The sequence below is a fragment of the Pseudophryne corroboree genome, chromosome 3 (genome assembly GCF_028390025.1).
Source record: "Pseudophryne corroboree isolate aPseCor3 chromosome 3, aPseCor3.hap2, whole genome shotgun sequence".
Taxonomy (NCBI): domain Eukaryota; kingdom Metazoa; phylum Chordata; class Amphibia; order Anura; family Myobatrachidae; genus Pseudophryne; species Pseudophryne corroboree.
In genome coordinates, this window is record NC_086446.1 from 344,165,336 (window position 1) to 344,187,662 (window position 22,327).

The 22,327-nt window shown below is 48.1% G+C and overlaps 1 protein-coding gene across 1 annotated transcript in view; it reads left to right on the forward strand.

Annotated features, from left to right (window-relative positions):
* Positions 1-20,077, forward strand: part of CISD3 (CDGSH iron sulfur domain 3) — a 48,720-nt gene extending 28,643 nt beyond the window's left edge. The window contains exon 3 of the mRNA XM_063959695.1: positions 19,049-20,077. Within this exon, the coding sequence (XP_063815765.1) occupies positions 19,049-19,228 (180 nt within the window). The 3' untranslated portion in view covers positions 19,229-20,077. The remainder of the gene's footprint in view (positions 1-19,048) is intronic.
* The last annotated feature ends 2,250 nt before the right edge of the window (positions 20,078-22,327 follow it).

Sequence of the window (22,327 nt, forward strand, 5' to 3'; positions counted from 1 at the left end):
GTATATATGTATGAGCCCCCGCCAAGAAAATTTATATTTAAGCGGGACAGAAGCCCGCCGTCGAGGGGGCGGGGCTTCTTCCTCAGCACTCACCAGCGCCATGTTTTTTCTCCACAGCACCGCTGAGAGGAAGCTCCCCAGCCTCTCCCCTGCAGATACACGGTAGAAGAGGGTAAAAAGAGAGGGGGGGCACATAATTAGGCGCAAAAATCATTATAAACAGCAGCTACTGGGTTAACATTAAGTTACTGTGTTATTCCTGGGTTAATAGCGCTGGGGTGTGTGCTGGCATACTCTCTCTCTGTCTCTCCAAAGGGCCTTGTGGGGGAATTGTCTTCAGATGAGCATTCCCTGAGTGTGTGGTGTGTCGGTACGTGTGTGTCGACATGTCTGAGGTAAAAGGCTCCCCTAAGGAGGAGATGGAGCAAATGTGTGTGTGTGAGGGGTGTCTCCGTTGACAACGCCGACACCTGTTTGGATATGTGTAATTAAGTGCTAAGGTGAATTTATTGCACAAAAGATTAGAGAACAGACAGGGAATCTACCCATGTCTGTCCCTATGTCGCAGAGACCTTCAGAGTCTCTCAATTCTCACTATCCAAAATAATAGACACTGATATCGACACGGAGTCTGACTCCAGTGTCGACTACGATAATGCAAAGTTACAGCCAAAATGGCAGGAAAGTATTCAATATATGATTATTGTAATAAAAGATGATTTGCATATCACTGATGACTCATCTGTCCCTGACACAAGGGTACACATGTTTAAGGGGAAGAAAGCTGAGGTAAATTTCCCTCCTCTCATGATGAAAAAGAGCGTGAATCTCCAGACAAGAGACTGCAGTTTCCCACAAAGAATTCTCAGGGAATATCCTTCCCCTACTAGGGCCAGGATACAATGGGAATCTTCCCCTAGGGTGTCACGTTTGCCCAAAAGGTAGACCTGACTTAACAGCTATCCTCAGGGATCCTGCGGATAGTGTACACATTCTGGTACACTACTCAGACCGGCGATTGTGTCGGCATGGGTTTATAGCGCTGTGGCAGCGTGGACAGGTACCTTATCAGCAGAGATTGAGACCCTAGTATGTATATATGTGTATATATTATATATATATATATATATATATATATATATATATATATATATATAGAGATATATATATATGAAAACAGGATTCAATTCCTGCGCTGCATGTCCATGTCTCCAGAGTCTCTATTAATTATTAGTTCTGTGCTGCTCAATCCCACTCCCAGCCAGGGAGTAATTGGTATTGGTGCTAGAAACAAAATAAGGAGAGCGCACCGGTAAACGTAAAATCATTCACTTTATATAAAAAGAGTAATATCCACATACATTGCAGTAAAGATATCCAAACTCAGCGAGGTCCACACGGCCTTCAGAATAGCGCTCAACCGAGCTGGAACTGTCTCGTCGGCTCCGGACCCGGCGGGTGACGTCACAACGTCCTCAGCAGATAGCCACGCCCAACGCGTTTCGACCTATCACAGTCTTCGTCAGGGGATGTCAAATGGGAATCTTCCCCTAGGGTGTCACGTTTGCCCAAAAGGTAGACCTGACTTAACAGCTATCCTCAGGGATCCTGCGGATAGTGTACACATTCTGGTACACTACTCAGACCGGCGATTGTGTCGGCATGGGTTTATAGCGCTGTGGCAGCGTGGACAGGTACCTTATCAGCAGAGATTGAGACCCTAGTATGTATATATGTGTATATATTAGATATATATATAGAGATAGATATATATATATATATATATATATATATATATAGATATATATATTAAAGATGCTGTCTTAAGATATATATATATATATATATATATATATATATATATATATATATATAAAACATGCCCAAAGAGGCATTAGTCTACTGGGTTCTAGAGTAAACGCTATGTCGATTTCTGCTAGACGTGTCCTGTAGATATGCAATGGACAGGTGATGCCGACTTAAGAGGCATATGGAAGGCTGAGGATTTTGTGGAGAAGGGATCTCGGACCTGGTCTTCACAGCTATGGCTGGTAATTCTGATCTTTTGCCTTATATTCCTGCACAGCCTAGGAAAGCACGACATTATCAAATGCAGCCTTTCGATCACAAAGAAACAAGAAAGTCCGAGGTACGTCCTTTCTTGCCAGAGGCAGGGGCAGAGGAAAGAAGCTGCACAACACAGCTAGTTCCCAGGAACAGAAGTCCTCCCCGGCCTCTACAAAATCCACCGCATGTCGCTGGGGCTCCACAGGCGGAGCTAGGCCCGGTGGGGGCACGTCTTCGTAATTTCAGTCACAAGTGGGTTCACTCCCTGTTGGATCCCTGGGCAATAGATATTGTGTCTCAGGGATACTAGCTGGACTTTGAGGAGATGCCCCCTCACCGACGGCCCTGCCGGCTTCCCCCCACGAGAGGGAAATAGTGTTAACTGCAATTCACAAATTGTATCTTCAACAGGTGGTGGTCAAGGTTCCCCTCCTTCAACAAGGAGGGGGTTATTATTCGACCATGTTGTAGTCCCGAAACCGGACGGTTCGGTCAGACCCATATTGAATTTAAAATCCCTGAACATATACCTGAAAGGGTTCAAGTTCAAGATGGAATCGATAAGAGCGGTCATCGCAAGCCTGAAAGGGGGAGATTTTATGGTGTCTCTGGACATAAAGGAGGCATACCTTCATGTCCCCATTTATCCACCTCATCAGGCGTACTTCAGATTTGCGGTACAGGATTGTCATTACCAATTTCAGACGTTGCCGTTTGGTCTCTCCACGACCCCGAGAATCTTCACCAAGGTAATGGCGGAAATGATGGTGCTCCTGCGGAAGCAAGGTGTCACAATTATCCCGTACTGGGACGATCTCCTCATAAAAGCGAGATCAAGAGAGCAGTTGCTGAACAGCGTATCACTTTCTCTGGAAGTGTAACGGCAACACGGCTGGATTCTAAATATTCCAAAGTCGCAGTTGGTTCCTACGGCTCATCTGCCTTTCCTAGACATGCTTCTAAACACAGACCAGAAAAGGGTTTATCTCCCGATAGAGAGAGCTCAGGAGCTCATGACACTGGTCAGGAACCTGTTAAAACCAAAACAGGTGTCAGTGCATCACTGCACTCGAGTCCTGGGAAGGATGGTGGCATCATACGAGGCCATTCCCTTCGGCAGGTTCCATGCGAGGACCTTTCAATGGGACTTACTGGACAAGTGGTCCGGATCACATCTTCAGATGCATCGGTTAATCGCCCTATCCCCCAGGGCCAGGGTGTCTCTCCTGTGGTGGCTGCAGAGTGCTCACCTTCTCGAGGGCCACAGATTCGGCATTCAGGACTGGATCCTGGTGACCACGGATGCAAGCCTCCGAGGGGAGGGGGGGGGGGGGGGGGCAGTCACACAGGGAAAAAAGTTCCAAGGTCTGTGGGCAAGTCATGAGACTTGCCTTCACATCAACATCCTGGAACTAAGGGCCGTATACAACGCCCTACGTCAAGCGGAGACCCTGCTTCGCGACCAACCGGTTCTGATTCAGTCAGAAGCCACCAGAATTCTTCGCTGGGCGGAGAATCACGTAAGCGCACTGTCAGCAGTATTCATCCTGGGAGTGGACAACTGGGAAGCAGACTTCCTCAGCAGGCACGACCTCCACCCAGGAGAGTGGGGACTTCATCAAGAAGTCTTCACGCAGATTGCAAGTCGGTGGGAACTGCCACAGGTGGACATGATGGCATCCCGCCTCAACAAAAAGCTACAGAGGTATTGCGCCAGGTCATGAGACCTTCAGGCGATAGCTGTGGACGCACTGGTGACACCGTGGGTGTTCCAGTCGGTCTATGTATTTCCTCCTCTTCCTCTCATACCCAAGGTGCTGAGGATAATAAGAAAAAGAGGAGTGAGAACAATCCTCATTGTTCCAGATTGGCCACGAAGGACCTGGTATCCAGATCTGCAAGAAATGCTCACAGAGGACCCGTGGCCTCTTCCTCTAAGACAGGACCTGTTGCAACAGGGACCCTGTGTGTTCCAAGACTTACCGCGGCTGCGTTTGATAGCATGGCGGTTGAACGCCGGATCCTAGCAGAAAAGGGCATTCCGGACGAGGTCATTCCTACGCGGATAAAGGCTAGGAAGGACGTGACAGCTAAACATTATCACCGTATATGGCGAAAATATGTTTCTTGGTGTGAGGCCAGGAATGCTCCTACAGATGAATTCCAACTGGGCCGTTTCCTTCACTTCCTACAGTCAGGAGTGAATTTGGGCCTAAAATTGGGTTCCATTAAGGTCCAGATTTCGGCCCTATCCATTTTCTTTCAAAAAGAGTTGGCTTCTCTACCAGAAGTTCATACGTTGGTAAAGGGGAGTGCTGCATATTCAGCCTCCTTTTGTGCCTCCAGTGGCACCTTGGGATCTTAACGTGATGTTAAGTTTTTCCTGAAATCACACTGGTTTGAACCACTTAAAGCGGTGGAGTTAAAATATCTCACGTGGAAAGTGGTCGTGATATTAGCCTTGGCTTCGGCTAGGCGTGTGTCAGAATTAGCGGCTTTGTCACATAAAAGCCCGTTTGGTTTTCCGTATGGATAGAGCAGAATTGCGGACCCGTCCACAAGTTCTGTCAAAAGTGGTGTCATCTTTTCATATGAACCAACCTATTGTGGTGCCTGTGGCTACTCGTGACTTGGAGGATTCCGAGTTACTGGATGTGGTCAGGGCTTTGAAGGTTTATGTAGCCAGAACGGCTAGAGTCAGGAAAACGGAGTCACTGTTTATCCTGTATGCATCCAACAAGCTGGGTGCTCCTGCTTCAAAGCAAACTATTGCTCGCTGGATCTGTAACAAGATTCAGCAGGCTCATTCTGCGGCTGGATTACCGCTGCCAAAATCAGTTAAAGCCCATTCCACTAGGAAGGTGGGCTCTTCTTGGGCGGCTGCCCGAGGGGTCTCGGCATTACAACTATGCCGAGCTGCTACTTGGTCAGGTTCAAACACTTTTGCAAAGTTCTACAAGTTTGATACCCTGGCTGAGGAGGACCTATTGTTTGCTCAATCGGTGCTGCAGAGTCATCTGCACTCTCCCGCCCGTTTGGGAGCTTTGGTATAATCCCCATGGTCCTTGCGGAGTCCCCAGCATCCACTAGGACGTTAGAGAAAATAAGATTTTACTTACCGGTAAATCTATTTCTCGTAGTCCGTAGTGGATGCTGGGCGCCCGTCCCAAGTGCGAACTTTTTTCTGCAATACTTGTATATAGTTATTGCCGCAATAAGGGCTATGTTATTGTTGCATCAGGGTTGAACTGATGCTCTGTTGTTGTTCATACTGTTGACTGGGTAAGTTTATCACAAGTTATACGGTGTGATTGGTGTGGCTGGTATGAGTCTTGCCCTGGATTTCCAAAATCCTTTCCTTGTACTGTCAGCTCTTCCGGGCACAGTTTCTCTAACTGAGGTCTGGAGGAGGGACATAGAGGGAGGAGCCAGAGCACACCAGAATCTAAATTCTTTCTTAAAGTGCCCATGTCTCCTGCGGAGCCCGTCTATTCCCCATGGTCCTTACGAAGTCCCCAGCATCCACTACGGACTACGAGAAATAGATTTACCGGTAAGTAAAATCTTATTTCTCTGACGTCCTAGTGGATGCTGGGGACTCCGTAAGGACCATGGGGAATAGCGGCTCCGCAGGAGACTGGGCACAACTAAGAAAGATTTAGGACTACCTGGTGTGCACTGGCTCCTCCCTCTATGCCCCTCCTCCAGACCTCAGTTAGAATTTTGTGCCCGGCCGAGCTGGTTGCACACTAGGGGCTCTCCTGAGCTCTTAGAAAAGAAAGTATATTTAGGTTTTTTTATTTTCAGTGAGATCTGCTGGCAAAAGGCCACAGGTGGACATGATGGCGTCCCGCCTCAACAAAAAGCTAGGTCAAGGGACCCTCAGGCGATAGCTGTGGACGCTTTAGTGACACCGTGGGTGTACCAGTCGGTTTATGTGTTCCCTCCTCTTCCTCTCATACCCAAGGTACTGAGGATAATAAGAAGGAGAAGAGTAAGAACTATAATCATTGTTCCGGATTGGCCAAGAAGAGCTTGGTACCCAGAACTTCAAGAAATGATATCAGAGGAACCATGGCCTCTGCCGCTCAGACAGGACCTGCTGCAGCAGGGACCCTGTCTGTTCCAAGACTTACCGCGACTGCGTTTGACGGCATGGCAGTTGAACGCCGGATCCTGAAGGAAAAGGGCATTCCGGAGGAAGTCATCCCTACGCTGATTAAAGCTAGGAAGGAGGTGACCGCAAACCATTATCACCGCATATGGTGAAAATATGTTGCCTGGTGTGAGGCCAGAAGGGCCCCAACGGAGGAATTTCAGCTGGGTCGATTTCTGCATTTCCTACAGTCAGGGGTGACTATGGGCCTCAAATTAGGTTCCATTTAGGTCCAGATTTCGGCTCTGTCGATTTTCTTCCAAAAAGAACTGGCTTCACTGCCTGAAGTTCAGACGTTTGTTAAAGGAGTGCTGCATATTCAGCCCCCTTTTGTGCCTCCAGTGGCACCTTGGGATCTCAACGTGGTGTTGGATTTCCTTAAGTCACATTGGTTTGAGCCACTTAAAACCGTGGAAGTAAAATATCTCACGTGGAAAGTGGTCATGCTGTTGGCCTTGGCTTCGGCCAGGCGTGTGTCAGAATTGGCGGCTTTGTCATGTAAAAGCCCTTATCTGATTTTCCATATGGATAGGGCGGAATTGAGGACTCGTCCCCAATTTCTTCCTAAGGTGGTATCAGCTTTTCATTTGAACCAACCTATTGTGGTGCCTGCGGCTACTAAGGACTTGGAGGATTCCAAGTTGCTGGACGTAGTCAGGGCCCTGAAAATCTATGTTTCCAGGACGGCTGGAGTCAGGAAAACTGACTCGCTATTTATCCTGTATGCGCCCAACAAGCTGGGTGCTCCTGCTTCAAAGCAGTCTATTGCTCGCTGGATCTGTAGTACGATTCAACTTGCACATTCTGCGGCTGGACTGCCGCATCCTAAATCTGTAAAAGCCCATTCCACGAGGAAAGTGGGCTCTTCTTGGGCGGCTGCCCGAGGGGTCTCGGCTTTACAACTTTGCCGAGCTGCTACTTGGTGGGTTCAAACACATTTGCTAAATTCTACAAGTTTGATACCCTGGCTGAGGAGGTCCTTGAGTTTGCTCATTCGGTGCTGCAGAGTCATCCGCACTCTCCCGCCCGTTTGGGTGCTTTGGTATAATCCCCATGGTCCTTACGGAGTCCCCAGCATCCACTAGGACTTCAGAGAAAATAAGAATTTACTCACCGGTAATTCTATTTCTCGTAGTCCGTAGTGGATGCTGGGCGCCCATCCCAAGTGCGGATTGTCTGCAATACTTGTATATAGTTATTGCCTAACTAAAGGGTTATTGTTTGGAGCCATCTGTTTGAGAGGCACAGTTGGTATTCATACTGTTCACTGGGTATAGTATCACGAGTTGTACGGTGTGATTGGTGTGGCTGGTATGAGTCTTACCCGGGATTCCAAATCCTTTCCTTATTGTGTCAGCTCTTCCGGGCACAGTTTCCTAACTGAGGTCTGGAGGAGGGGCATAGAGGGAGGAGCCAGTGCACACCAGGTAGTCCTAAATCTTTCTTAGTTGTGCCCAGTCTCCTGCGGAGCCGCTATTCCCCATGGTCCTTACGGAGTCCCCAGCATCCACTACGGACTACGAGAAATAGAATTACCGGTGAGTAAATTCTTATTTCTCGAACGTCCTAAGTGGATGCTGGGGACTCCGTAAGGACCATGGGGAATAGCGGCTCCGCAGGAGACTGGGCACATCTAAAGAAAGCTTTAGGACTAACTGGTGTGCACTGGCTCCTCCCCCTATGACCCTCCTCCAAGCCTCAGTTAGATTTCTGTGCCCGACGAGAAGGGTGCACACTAGGGGCTCTCCTGAGCTTCTTAGTGAAAGTTTTAGTTTAGGTTTGTTATTTTCAGTGAGACCTGCTGGCAACAGGCTCACTGCATCGAGGGACTAAGGGGAGAAGAAGCGAACTCACCTGCGTGCAGAGTGGATTGGGCTTCTTGGCTACTGGACATTAGCTCCAGAGGGACGATCACAGGCCCAGCCTGGATGGGTCCCGGAGCCGCGCCGCCGGCCCCCTTACAGAGCCAGAAGAGCGAAGAGGTCCGGAAAAATCGGCGGCAGAAGACGTTCCTGTCTTCAATAAGGTAGCGCACAGCACTGCAGCTGTGCGCCATTGCTCTCAGCACACTTCATACTCCGGTCACTGAGGGTGCAGGGCGCCGGGGGGGCGCCCTGAGACGCAATAAAACATGATAAAAATACCTTACATGGCAAAAAATACATCACATATAGCTCCTGGGCTATATGGATGCATTTAACCCCTGCCAGAATATACAGAAAAACGGGTGATAAGGCCGCCGAAAAGGGGGCGGAGCCTATCTCCTCAGCACACTGGCGCCATTTTCCCTCACAGCTCAGTTGGAGGGAAGCTCCCTGGCTCTTTCCTGCAGTCACTACACTACAGAAAGGGTTAAAAAAAGAGAGGGGGGCACTAATTAGGCGCAGTATTAAAACATACAGCAGCTATAAGGGGAAAAACACTTATATAAGGTTATCCCTGTATGTATATATATATATATATATATATATATATAGCGCTCTGGTGTGTGCTGGCATACTCTCCCTCTGTCTCCCCAAAGGGCTAGTGGGGTCCTGTCCTCTATCAGAGCATTCCCTGTGTGTGCTGTGTGTCGGTACGTTTGTGTCGACATGTATGAGGAGAAAAATGATGTGGAGACGGAGCAGAGTGTCTGTAACAGTGATGTCACCACCTAGGGGGTCGACACCTGAGTGGATGTACTGTTGAAAATTACGTGACAGTGTCAGCTCTGTATAAAAAAACAGTGGTTGACATGAGATAGCCGGCTACTCAGCTTGTGCCTGTCCAGACGTCTCATAGGCCGTCAGGGGCTCTAAAGCGCCCGTTACCTCAGATGGCAGATACAGACGCCGACACGGATACTGACTCCTGTGTCGACGGTGAAGAGACAACCGTGATTTCCAGTAGGGCCACACGTTACATGATTGAGACAATGGAAAATGTTTTATACATTTCTGATAATACGAGTACCACCAAAAAGGGGTATTATGTTCGGTGAGGGAAAAACTACCTGTAGTTTTCCTGAATCTGAGAAATAAAATGAGGTGTGTGATGATGCGTGGGTTTCCCCCCGATAATAATTGATAATTTCTTAAAAAGTATTGGCTGTATACCCTTTCCCGCCAGAGGTTAGGGTGCGTTGGGAAACACCCCCTAGGGGGGGATAAGGCGCTCACACGCTTGTAAGAACAAGGGCTCTACCCTCTCATGAGATGGCCGCCCTTAAGGATCCTGCTGATAGAAAGCAGGAGGGTATCCAAAAATGTATTCACACACATACTGGTGTTATACTGCGACCAGCAATCGCCTCAGCCTGGAGGTGCAGTGCTGGGTTGGCATGGTCGGATTCCCTGACTGGAAATATTGATATCCTAGATAAGGATAGTATATTATTGCCTATAGAGCATTTAAAAGATGCATTTCTATATATGCAGGATGCACAGCGGAATATTTGCCGACTGGCATCAAGTATAAGTGCGTTGTCCAATTCTACCAGTAAAAAGGTCAGGTGATGCGGATTCCAAACGGCATTTGGAAGTATTGCCTTTGAAAGGGGACATTTGGGGTCGGTCTTTTAGACCTGGTGGCCACGGCAACAACTGGGAAATCCACGTTTGTACCCCAGGTCGCCTCTCAAAATAAGACGCCGTATTATCAGGCGCAGTCCTTTGTTGGCAAGCGGACAAAAGGTTCTTCTTTTCTGCTCGTGACAGAGGGAGAGGAAAAAGGCTGAAGAGATTACCCAGTTCCCAGGAACAGAAATCCTTTCCCGCCTCTGCAAAGCCCTCAGTATGACGCTAGGGCCTTACAAGCTCAGGCACGGTGGGGGCCCGTTCTCAATGAATTTCAGTGCGCAGTGGGCTCACTCGCAAGTAGACCCCTGGATCCTTCAGGTAATATCTCAAGGGTACATATTGAAATTCGAGACGTCTCCCCCTCGCCGTTTCCAAAAGTCGGCTTTACCGACGTCTCCCTCTGACAGGGAGGCAGTTTTGGAAGCCATTCACAAGCTGTATTTCCAGCAGGTGATAATCAAGGTACCCCTCCTGCAACAGGGAACGGGGTATTATTCCACACTATTGTGGTACCGAAGCCAGACAGCTCGGTGAGACCGATTCTAAATCTAAAATCTTTGAACACTTACATACAGAGGTTCAAATTCAAGATTGAGTCACTCAGAGCAGTGATTGCGAACCTGGAAGAATGGGACTACATGATGTCTCGGGACATCAAGGATGCTTACCTTCATGTCAAAATTTACCCTTCTCACCAAGGGTACCTCAGGTTATGGTACAGAACTGTCACTATCAGTTCAGACGCTGCCGTAGGGATGGTCCACGACACCCCGGGTCTTTACCAAGGTAATGGCCGAAATGATATCCCTTCGAAGGAAGGGAATTTTAGTTATCCCTTACTTGGACGATTCCCTGATAAGGGTAGGATCCAGGGAACAGTTGGAAGTCGGTGTAGCACTATCTCAGGTAGTGTTGCGGCAGCACGATTGGATTCTCAATATTCCAAAATCGCAGCTGGTTCCGACGACTTGTCTTCTGTTTCCTAGGGATGTTCCTGGACACAGTCCAGAAAAAGAAAAAAGGTGTTTCTCCCGGAAGAGAAAGCCAGGGAGTTATCCGAGCTAGTCAGGAACCTCCTAAAACCGAACCAAGTCTCAGTGCATCAATGCACAAGGGTTCTGGGTAAAAATGGTGGCTTCCTACGAAGCAATCCCATTCGTTAGATTCCACGCAAGAACTTTCCAGTGGAACCTACTGGACAAATGGTCCGGGTCGCATTTTCAGATGCATCAGCGGATAACCCTGTCACCAAGGACAAGGGTATCCATCCTGTGGTGGTTGCAGAGTGCTCATCTTCTAGAGGGCCGCAGATTCGGCATTCAGGACTGGGTCCTGGTGACCACGGATGCCAGCCTGCGAGGCTGGGGAGCAGTCACACAGGGAAGGAATATCCAGGGCTTAGGGTCAAGCCTGGATACATCACTTCACATAAATATCCTGAAGCTAAGGGCCATTTACAATGCTCTAAGCTTAGCAAGACCTCTGCTTCAAGGTCAGCCGGTATTGATCCAGTCGGACAACATCATGGCAGTCACCCACGTAAACAGACAGGGTGGCACAAGAAGCAGGAGGGCAATGGCAGAAGCTGCAGGGATTCTTCGCTGGGCGGAAAATCATGTGATAGCACTGTCAACAGTATTCATTCCGGGAGTGGACAACTGGGAAGCAGACTTCCTCAGCACGACCTCCACCCGGGAGAGTGGGGACTTCACCCAGAAGTCATCCACATGATTAAAAAACTCGACAGGTATTGCGCCAGGTCAAGAGACCCTCAGGCAATAGTTGTAGACGCTCTGGTAACACCGTGGGTGTACCAGTCAGTGTATGTGTTCCCTCCTCTGCCTCTCATACCCAAGGTACTGAGATTGATAAGATGGAGAGGAGAAAGCACTATATTCGTGGCTCCGGATTGGCCAAGAAGGACTTGGTAACCGGAACTTCAAGAGATGCTCACGGAGGATCCGTGGCCTCTACCTCTAAGAAGGGACCTGCTCCAGCAAGGACCCTGTCTGTTCCAAGACTTACCGCGGCTGCGTTTGACGGCATGGCGGTTGAACGCCGGATCCTGAAGGAAAAAAGGCATTCCGGATGAAGTCATCCCTATCCTGATCAAAGCCAGGAAGGATGTAACCGCAAAAACATTATCACCGCAATTGGCGAAAATATGTTGCGTGGTGCGAGGCTAGTAAGGCCCGACGGAGGAAATTCAACTGGGTCGATTCCTACATTTCCTGCAAACAGGAGTGTCTATGGGCCTGAAATTGGGGTCCATTAAGGTTCAAATTTCGGCCCTGTCAATTTTCTTCCAAAAAGAACTAGCTTCAGTCCCTGAAGTTCAGACGTTTGTAAAAGGGGTACTGCATATACAGCCTCCTTTTGTGCCTCCAGTGGCACTTTGGGATCTCAATGTAGTTTTGGGTTCCAAAAGTCACATTGGTTTGAACCACTTAAATCTGTGGAGTTAAAATATCTCGCATGGAAAGTGGTCATGCTGTTGGCCCTGGCCTGGGCCAGGCGCATGTCAGAATTGGCGGCTTTATCCTGAAAAGCCCTTATCTGATTTTCCATTCGGACAGGGCGGAATTGAGGACTCGTCCTCAGTTTCTCCCCAAGGTGGTTTCAGCGTCTCACCTGAACCAACCTATTGGTGGTGTCTGCGGCTACTAGGGACTTGGAGTCCTCCAAGTTGCTAGACGTTGTCAGTGCCCTGAAAATATATGTTTCCAGGACGGCTGGAGTCAGGAAATCTGACTCGCTGTTTATCCTGTGTGCACCCAACAAGCTGGGTGCTCCTGCTTCTAAGCAGACTATTGCTCGTTGGATTTGTAGTACAATTCAGCTTGCACATTCTGTGGCAGGCCTGCCACAGCCAAAAATCTGTAAATGCCCACTCCACAAGGAAGGTGGGCTCATCTTGGGTGGCTGCCCGAGGGGTCTCGGCTTTACAACTTTGCCGAGCAACTACTTGGTCAGGAGCAAATACGTTTGTAAAATTCTACAAAATTGATATCCTGGCTGAGAAGGACCTGGAGTTCTCTCATTTGGTGCTGCAGAGTCATCCGCACTCTCCCGCCCGTTTGGGAGCTTTGGTATAATCCCCATGGTCCTTACGGAGTCCCCAGCATCCACTTAGACGTTAGAGAAAATAAGAATTTACTTACCGATAATTCTATTTCTCATAGTCCGTAGTGGATGCTGGGCGCCCATCCCAAGTGCGGATTGTCTGCAATACTTGTACATAGTTATTGTTACAAAAATCGGGTTATTATTGTTGTGAGCCATCTTTCAGAGGCTCCTCTGTTATCATGCTGTTAACTGGGTTCAGATCACAGGTTATACGGTGTGATTGGTGTGGCTGGTATGAGTCTTACCCGGGATTCAAAATCCTTCCTTATTGTGTACGCTCGTCCGGGCACAGTATCCTAACTGAGGCTTGGAGGAGGGTCATAGGGGGAGGAGCCAGTGCACACCAGTTAGTCCTAAAGCTTTCTTTAGATGTGCCCAGTCTCCTGCGGAGCCGCTATTCCCCATGGTCCTTACGGAGTCCCCAGCATCCACTACGGACTATGAGAAATAGAATTATCGGTAAGTAAATTCTTATTTTTTTTTTTTAGTTATAGTTATGTGACGTCCCGTGTTGCTTATGGTCATGTGTAACCACTTGCCTGGCATGGTCGCATCAGGGGGGTCATTCCGACCTGATCGCACGCTAGCTATTTTTTGCAGTGCTGCGATCAGGTCTAAACTCTGCAAAACCGTACATGCGTATGCAGCGCAATGCGCAGACGCGTCGTACGGGTACAAAGCGGATCGGTGCTGGGTGGTGGATTTAACGTAGAATCCATTTGCAAAGCCGATCGCAAGAAGATTGACAGGAAGAAGGCGTTTATGGGTGTCAACTGATCGTTTTCAGGGAGTGGTTGGAAAAACGCAGGCGTGTCCAAGCGTTTGCAGGGCGGGTGTCTTGACGTCAATTCCGGGACTGGACAGGCTGAAGTGATCGCAGCGGCTGAGACCTACTCAGAAACTGCACAGACTGTTTTTGTACCGCTCGGCTGCACAAGCGTTCGCACACTTAAAGCGAAAATAGGGGGGGGGGGGTGTAATTCAGAGTTGATTGCAGCAGCAAATTTGTTAGCAGTTGGGCAAATCCATGTGCACTGCAGGTGTGGCAGATATAACGTGCAGAGAGAGTTGGATTTGGGTGGGTTATTTTGTTTCTGTGCAGGGTAAATACTGGCTGCTTTATTTTTACACTGCAATTTAGATTTCAGTTTGAACACACCCCACCCAAATCTTATGGGCCCTACACACTGGCCGATACCAGTGAAAGATATGAACGATCTCGTTCATATCTTTCAGTGTGTAGGCACTAGCTATGAACGATGCGCGGCCTCGAGCTCGTTTATCGCTGGTGCCGGCTCGTTTAAACATGCAGGTCAATATGGACAATCTCGTCCATATTAGCATGCAGTGCTATGGAGCCGGGTTACGGGGGGAGTGAAGAAACTTCACTCCCCCCGTCACCTCCCCCCGCTGCCGGGTCGCCCATCTGACGTTTCGGGCAGCTCGGCGGCAGGTGGCTATGTGTGTAGAGCCCATAACTCTCTCTGCACATGTTATATCTGCCCCCTGTGCAGTGCACATGGTTTTGCCCAACTGCTAACAAATTTGCTGCTGCGATCAACTCTGAATTACCCCCAGGATGCAACCAGTCAGATAAACAGTGCTAGCAGCGGCAACAATTTAACTCCCCCCCCCCCCCCCCCCCCTCCCTCAGCCTCCTTGCACCCTCCTCCTGTGTCTGCCGTGCTGCCGATCGGTCAGAATGGCAGGATCCCCCCTCCAGCGGCTGCAGACAGTAGCAGCCACTGGTAAGTGTAAAACAAGCCACCCACAGACCTTCCCCTGTGTACCTGGCAGCTGCCTGGGATCTAAAAACGAAAGTCTCGATGTTCCTGATCAATGTTTCGATGTTTGGGGAAAATATTCAAAAATATATATATATATTGTGTAATTCGTACTTAGCGCCCGTACTCTTACGCAATTTGCGTAAACACGCGATCGTGCGTGTCTCTTACGCCGCGTGTGCAGTTCCGTACTGTGTCCGAGACACGTGTACAAAACCGTACGTCCGCAATAGCACAAATCATACAATTCTATAAATGTGAGCAATAAAACTACTATTGCCCACTAAACACAATCCACACTTGTTCCGTTTTAACCCTCTTACTACTGGGCCAGAACTGCATTTTGTGATTTTACTCTTACTTCCTTAAATACTTATTTTATTTTTTTAACTATATAGCAACAAATGTCTCCAGTTTCACACAGGTCTAAATGAATCTAGCAATCTGAATGTTATGGCAACAATGTGAGAGAGTATGCAAAGTATGGGTGCCGTGTACGCTTTTGGCGCCAAATTTTTTTCCACAGATTTTAAATAGCTTTTTTCCTGTTTACCTTACGAGTTCTACCAGCATCTCTACAAACCATACAGAGCAGATGCCATCTAATCAGCAATCAAGTAGGGTTTTCAGTGTATCCATCGACCAGGAAAAGGATACGTAGGATACTTTCTGTCCACCCTTTGCTGATAGATTACGTCTGCTGTGACCTGTTAGGTAGTAAGTTTGTGGAAAACCGGAGGAGCCCCCAATTGATAATGCTGATATATCCTTAGGAATGAAAGCTATACCTTAAACACACCTTAAATACACTTTACCATGGAGCCGCTGCGGCCGCTGTACTTAATACACACTCTACGTACTTTGTACGCTGTTAGCGTACAAAGTCTCGTGCTGTGTACGGACTTAGCGTACACATGCCGCGCTGACGGTACAAAGTACACACAGTGCGTACACACCCAGAGATACACTGTAAACCCTTAACAGCTATGCAATGCAATGATAATACACTTTAAACCTTAGCAGGGCAATAAAGACACGACACCAGATTGTAATTAAACCGCTGGGTTCCGACACCACAGCGTATTATTGCTGAAAGGGGGTTACAATACAATACAATATAACAGAGTAAATGGCTACAGTCAATGTTACATACGTGAGTGGATTCGCCGCGCTACCCAGTCTGGTCCTCCGTCATCTGATAGATAACGTTGTGAGTCTTGTGTCTGACCAGGCCTGCTGCAGGCTCTCTTTATACACTTCATCCAAAACATAACACAATGGATACTGTAATCTCTTTGTCCATTGGACACAGGGATGGTCATTTACAGTACAGGAGAGGTCATAGGTCGGTTTGAATAGGTGGGCGATGTCTGTTCCAACTGCTCTTGTGGGTGGTCTTCTCTGGATTCCCGCCGCATACATAATGTACAGTAAATACAGTTTGTATCTATATTCTGCTCGCATCTATATTCTGCTCCTGCACATAACTATCCGCAGGAACATGCGATCTTCCTCAAACCAACACCGGAATGTTACCCTTAAAATACCCTACAGCTGGATACCAAACACCACCTTATAACCTTGTTCTGTCCCCTCCTATTCTGTAAAGGTGAATCCCTTTGTTATGTTACCATTTTAACTGCTGTCACTTTCTGATGTGGTGCAAGGAGACTATGTGTACATTGTGCACTTTTTGGATTTAAATATGTAATGTGTTTTGATAGCCTTCCATGCGTTCACAAACTCTACCGTAAATACTCATACCACGCGCTAATGCGCAGGACCGTGGGAGCGACCATACGCAAATTGCGGATATGCGCACGCACAGCAGAACAAGTACACGCGCGGAGGCCATCTGTGTGTAGTTTGTACGTGATGTGTGTACTGCAATATTTTTCGACTTTGACAATCTGTAAATGGAAGAAGTTCGGAACCACCAGGACCCTTCCTAGAGCTGGACGGCCGTCTAAACTGAGCGATCCGGGGAGAAGGACCCTAGTCAGGGAGGTGACCAAGAACCCGATGGTAACTCTGTCAGATCTACAGCATTCCTCTGTGGAGAGAGGAGAACCTTCCAGAAGGACAACCATCTCTGCAGCAATCCACCAATCAGGCCTGTATGGTAGAGTGGCCAGACGGAAGCCACTCCTTAGTAAAAAGCACATGGCAGCCCACCTGGAGTTTGCCAAAATACACTTGAAGGACTCTCAGACCATGAGAAACTAATTTCTCTGGTCTGATGAGACAAAGATTGAACTCTTTGGCGTGAATGCCAGGCATCATGCCTGGAGGAAACCAGGCACCGCTCATCACCAGGCCAATACCATCTCTATAGTGAAGCATGGTGGTGGCAGCATCATGAAGCGGGAATGTTTTTCAGCAGCAGGAACTGGGAGACTAGTCAGGATAGAGGGAAAGATGAATGCAGCAATGTACAGAGACATCCTGCATGAAAACCTGCTCCAGAGCGCGCTTGACATCAGACTGATGCGACGGTTCATCTTTCAGCAGGACAACGACCCTAAGCACACAGCCAAGATATCAAACAGTGGCTTCAGGACAACTCTGTGAATGTCCTTGAGTGGCCCAGCCAGAGCCCAGACTTGAATCCGATTAAACATCTCTGGAGAGATCTGAAAATGGCTGTGCACCGACGCTTCCCATCCAACCTGATGGAACTTGAGAGGTGCTGCAAAGAGGAATGGGCGAAACTGCCCAAAGATAGGTGTGCCAAGCTTGTGGCATCATATTCAAAAAGACTTGAGGCTGTAATTGCTGCTAAAGGTGCATCAACAAAGTATTGAGCAAAGGCTGTGAATACTTATGTAAATGTGATTTCTTAGTTTTTTTATTTGTAATAAATTTGCAAAAAATCTCAAACTTTTTTCACGTTGTCATTATGGGGTATTGTGTGTAGAATTTTGAGGGAAAAAATTAATTTTTTCCATTCTGGAATAAGGCTGTAACATAACAAAATGTGAAAAAGCGCTGTGAATACTTTGCAGATGCACTGTAAATCTCTAAGAGGACAAGAAAACTATTTCTATAGGAGTTTGTATTGCAGTTACTATAGTACCTTGCAGAATATTATTATTGTCCAGTAAAGCACGAGGGAACATTGTTAGCATGTGTATGAAATCGGCATTTGCAGTAACCGCACAGATATGAACACTGACTAATTCACCAAGTTAGTGACAATCAGTCTGCATAATGCACCAACTGACTCGGGAAGAGCAAATTCCCTAAACTATGAGCTGTGAAAATAGTAGGTCTATTCCAAATTAGGTAGTGCAGAACAGGTGTTAAAATATCTGTGAACTAATACTATTAAATATTTAGTAATATATGCAGTATGTTTCACATAATACAGTGCACATGTAGAGAAGTATACCATGTAGATCTCTGTAGTTGCTAATACTGCTTTCAGATCGCAAATGCCGGATCCCACCCGGGAAGAGAAACGTGTCCTTACCGGGTGGGATTCGGCATTTGCTCTGCTTTGCTGGCTTTCCGACCCGGCAGTATACCAGGTCGGTTGCCATAGCAGCGGGGGAGGGGGGGGGGGGCAGCAGCAGGGGAGGTGGGGGGAGGCAGCTCATCTCCCAGCGCCGCCTCTCCCTGTGCTGTGAATGGGAGCCATGTTGCATCGACACGGCTCCCATTCACACTGCGCCTGACCCCGGTACTCAACCCGGGAATAACTTGTCCAGAGCTAAAAAGCGGGCAATGAAGATAGTAAAGGACCAGCTACACCCCGGCCACAGCATGTTTAACTTGCTTCCTTCAGGCAGGCGTTACAGGGCCGTCCCCGCCAGGTCCGCCAGAAGCCTCAAAAGTTTTTCCCCAAGCGGTCCGCCTGCTGAACTCCTGAACATTGACTGACTAGACGTACATGTAACTCACTTGTGTTCCTACCGTATACCTATCTGTGTGACTTTGCTTACCCCCCCACCTGCTTATCTGTTACCTACAGTACTTGGCTGTTGTAAAGCAAACCGAAGACAAATTCCTAGTATACGCAAGTATACCTGGCCAATAAAGCTGATTCTGATTTTATACCGGGTTGCATTACCGGGTCAGGCGACCAGCTAATTCGGGCAAAGTGCTTTCACATCGCACACTGACCCATGTCGACACAGCAATATGCCGTGTCGATACCGGGTTATTTGTCGATGTGAAAGGGGTATAATTAAGCCCCAGTGCAAATGAGTGGGGTTATTGCAAAATGAAGATACTGAACAGTTTGTCTTTTTCTTCAGTGACTACTTGGCATTTGCATCCTGAAACAGATAAATGCGGAGTATATGCAGCATCTTTAAGCCGTTCATAACTTTGCTTTCCCTCTATCTAACCTCCAGCCTTTCTGTGACGGATCCCATCGCAAGGCAGCCCCTGGCCTCTCACCACTGCGTTTTACACCAACAGAGGATAAGAAAATGTGGCTCTGTGGCTGCAAGCAAACCAAAACCCCGCCATACTGTGATGGCACACACAAGGAGAGCTATGTGCAGAACTGTACTCTGGAAGCTCAGCAATGACCAAGAAGGGCTGCTATCTGGGTGTATTCATGTGGTGCCAATCTGAGGGTTCCGGTATGAATGGTCGACCATGTTACGGTCGACAGTCATTAGGTCGCCCACTATTGGTCGACATTGGCGTGGTCGACATGGACAATTGGTTGACACATGAAAGGTCGACATGAGGTTTTTTTTTTTTTTACTTTTTTTGGTGTCGTTTTCTGCGTAAAGTGACGGGGAACCACAATTAGTGCACCGCGTCCCCTCGCATGGCTCGCCATGCTTTGGGCAAGGTGCCTCGCTCCGCTACTGCTGCGCTTGGCACAGATTACCGTTCCCAATCGTAGTCCACGTGGATCGTAAAGTATGGAAAAGTTCCCCAAAAGAGAAAAATGTGAAAAACTCATGTCGACCATTTTCTTATGTCGACCATGTGTTCACGTCGACCATGTCAATGTCGACCAATAGTGGTCGACCTAATGACTGTCAACCATAACATGGTCGACCATCCAAACGGATACCCAATCTAAGGCAGCAGCCGTGGATTTAGCCACAATTTAAACCCCTAATTATTTAGGATGAGATGCAGGTAATTACACTTTGATTTGTTTAATAAACGTGAAGAAGAGTTTGAGATCCTCTAAGCATTTGCTTCTGGGGCGCTACTTGTTTGCCAACTTGTACGTATCAGTATTTTTCTATGTATTAATTATGCATAAATAATATACTTTTGCAGCGAAAGTTCCACTTCTTGCTGACATTTTCCATTGCAGTGGTTACTTTAAATGAGCATGCAAGTGTTCAAATGTCTTTTTTTTGTGTGTGAAAATGGCATAAAAAATAAACCAGTAACAGAATCACATACAGAAACTTTTTGTTTTTTATACAGTCCATTAGGCATTTATACTATGCACGTGACATGACATTACTACAACACACCTTTTGGCAACTTGTGAGTGCTGCACAGTTGTAACAATGTCCATTTCTCTTACGTCCTAGAGGATGCTGGGGTTCCATTTAGTACCATAAGATATAGATGGGTCCCTTGGGAGCCATGGGCACTTTAAGAATGTAATACTGTGGGCTGGCTCCTCCCTCTATGCCCCTCCTACCAGACTCCGTTTAGAAAGTGTGCCCGGTGGAGCCGGTCACAGCTAGGAGAGCTCCTAGGAGTTTTTCTATTTTTATTGTTTTTTAAAAGAGTTAGGTACAGGAAGGCTGCTGGCAACAGCCTCCCTGCTTCGTGGGACTTAGCGGGGGGAGTAGGATCCAACCGTAGAGGTTAATGGCTCCTATCTCTGCTGACAGAACACTGAGCTCCTGAGGATGATGATCGCAAGCCCACGAGGCGACCGCTCACTCCCACAGCACAGCCGCCACCCCGTAACAGAGCCAGAAGATGGAGTGGTGAGTATGATGCCGGCGCCCTGGTAAGCGGGTCACCGGCGGGAATGGCGGCACAAGGGTGGGAGCGCAGCTCTGGAGGGCTCAGAAGCACACTGTGTATGGCGCTGTGAGGGGCGTCCTGAGCCAGCGCAAGCACCTTACACTGGTCACAGAAGGCTACCAGAGACTTATCCAACTGTTAGCTGCAAATTACCTCAGGCCAGTATAATACAAAAAGTGCGGGAAGACGTGTCATTACAGGAGGCGGGGCTTCTCCTCAGAGGAGGATCCAGCACTCACAAGCGCCATTTTCTCCTTGCAGACACACGTTGACGGGGAGCACTGTCCTCCATACATATATAGACACACACTGCGGGAACAAAGTGTTATAAACAAGGGGGGGGGGGGGGGGGAGAGTGAAGTATGTACTAGCTATCCTGTTAAGATTAAGCTAGGCAGCGTTTTTTTTTTTAATCATAATAAAAGCCTATAAGTGTGCGCTGTGGCTGGCTTCTTGTACTCTGTGACTCTCTGTAGATATTCTGGGGGGAAACTGTATTGACATTTTCGTGTGTGTGTGTGTGTGTGTGTGTGTGTGTGTGTGTAACCCACTGTACCATATTTAATGGACTTTGTCCTGTACTGCAGAATGTATATCTTCTCCTGGGGAGTCTATACCATGCCCAAAACTGTACAAACTCTCAGGCTTCAGTGGTAGATCCCCCTGGGGTAGCCTCCATAGGGTGTACTTTCTCTAACGTCCTAAGTGGATTCTGGGGACTCCGTAAGGACCATGGGGAATAGCGGCTCCGCAGGAGACTGGGCACATCTAAAGAAAGCTTTAGGATTAACTGGTGTGCACTGGCTCCTCCCCCTATGACCCTCCTCCAAGCCTCAGTTAGATTTCTGTGCCCGACGAGAAGGGTGCACACTAGGGGCTCTCCTGAGCTTCTTAGTGAAAGTTTTAGTTTAGGTTTGTTATTTTCAGTGAGACCTGCTGGCAACAGGCTCACTGCATCGAGGGACTAAGGGGAGAAGAAGCGAACTCACCTGCGTGCAGAGTGGATTGGGCTTCTTGGCTACTGGACATTAGCTCCAGAGGGACGATCACAGGTTCAGCCTGGATGGGTCCCGGAGCCGCGCCGCCGGCCCCCTTACAGAGCCAGAAGAGCGAAGAGGTCCGGAAAAATCGGCGGCAGAAGACGTTCCTGTCTTCAATAAGGTAGCGCACAGCACTGCAGCTGTGCGCCATTGCTCTCAGCACACTTCATACTCCGGTCACTGAGGGTGCAGGGCGCTGGGGGGGGCGCCCTGAGACGCAATAAAACACGATAAAAATACCTTACATGGCAAAAAATGCATCACATATAGCTCCTGGGCTATATGGATGCATTTAACCCCTGCCAGAATATACAGAAAAACGGGTGATAAGGCCGCCGAAAAGGGGGCGGAGCCTATCTCCTCAGCACACTGGCGCCATTTTCCCTCACAGCTCAGTTGGAGGGAAGCTCCCTGGCTCTTCCCTGCACTACAGAAAGGGTTAAAAAAAAGAGAGGGGGGCACTAATTAGGCGCAGTATTAAAACATACAGCAGCTATAAGGGGAAAAACACTTATATAAGGTTATCCCTGTGTGTATATATATATATATATATATATATATATATAGCGCTCTGGTGTGTGCTGGCATACTCTCCCTCTGTCTCCCCAAAGGGCTAGTGGGGTCCTGTCCTCT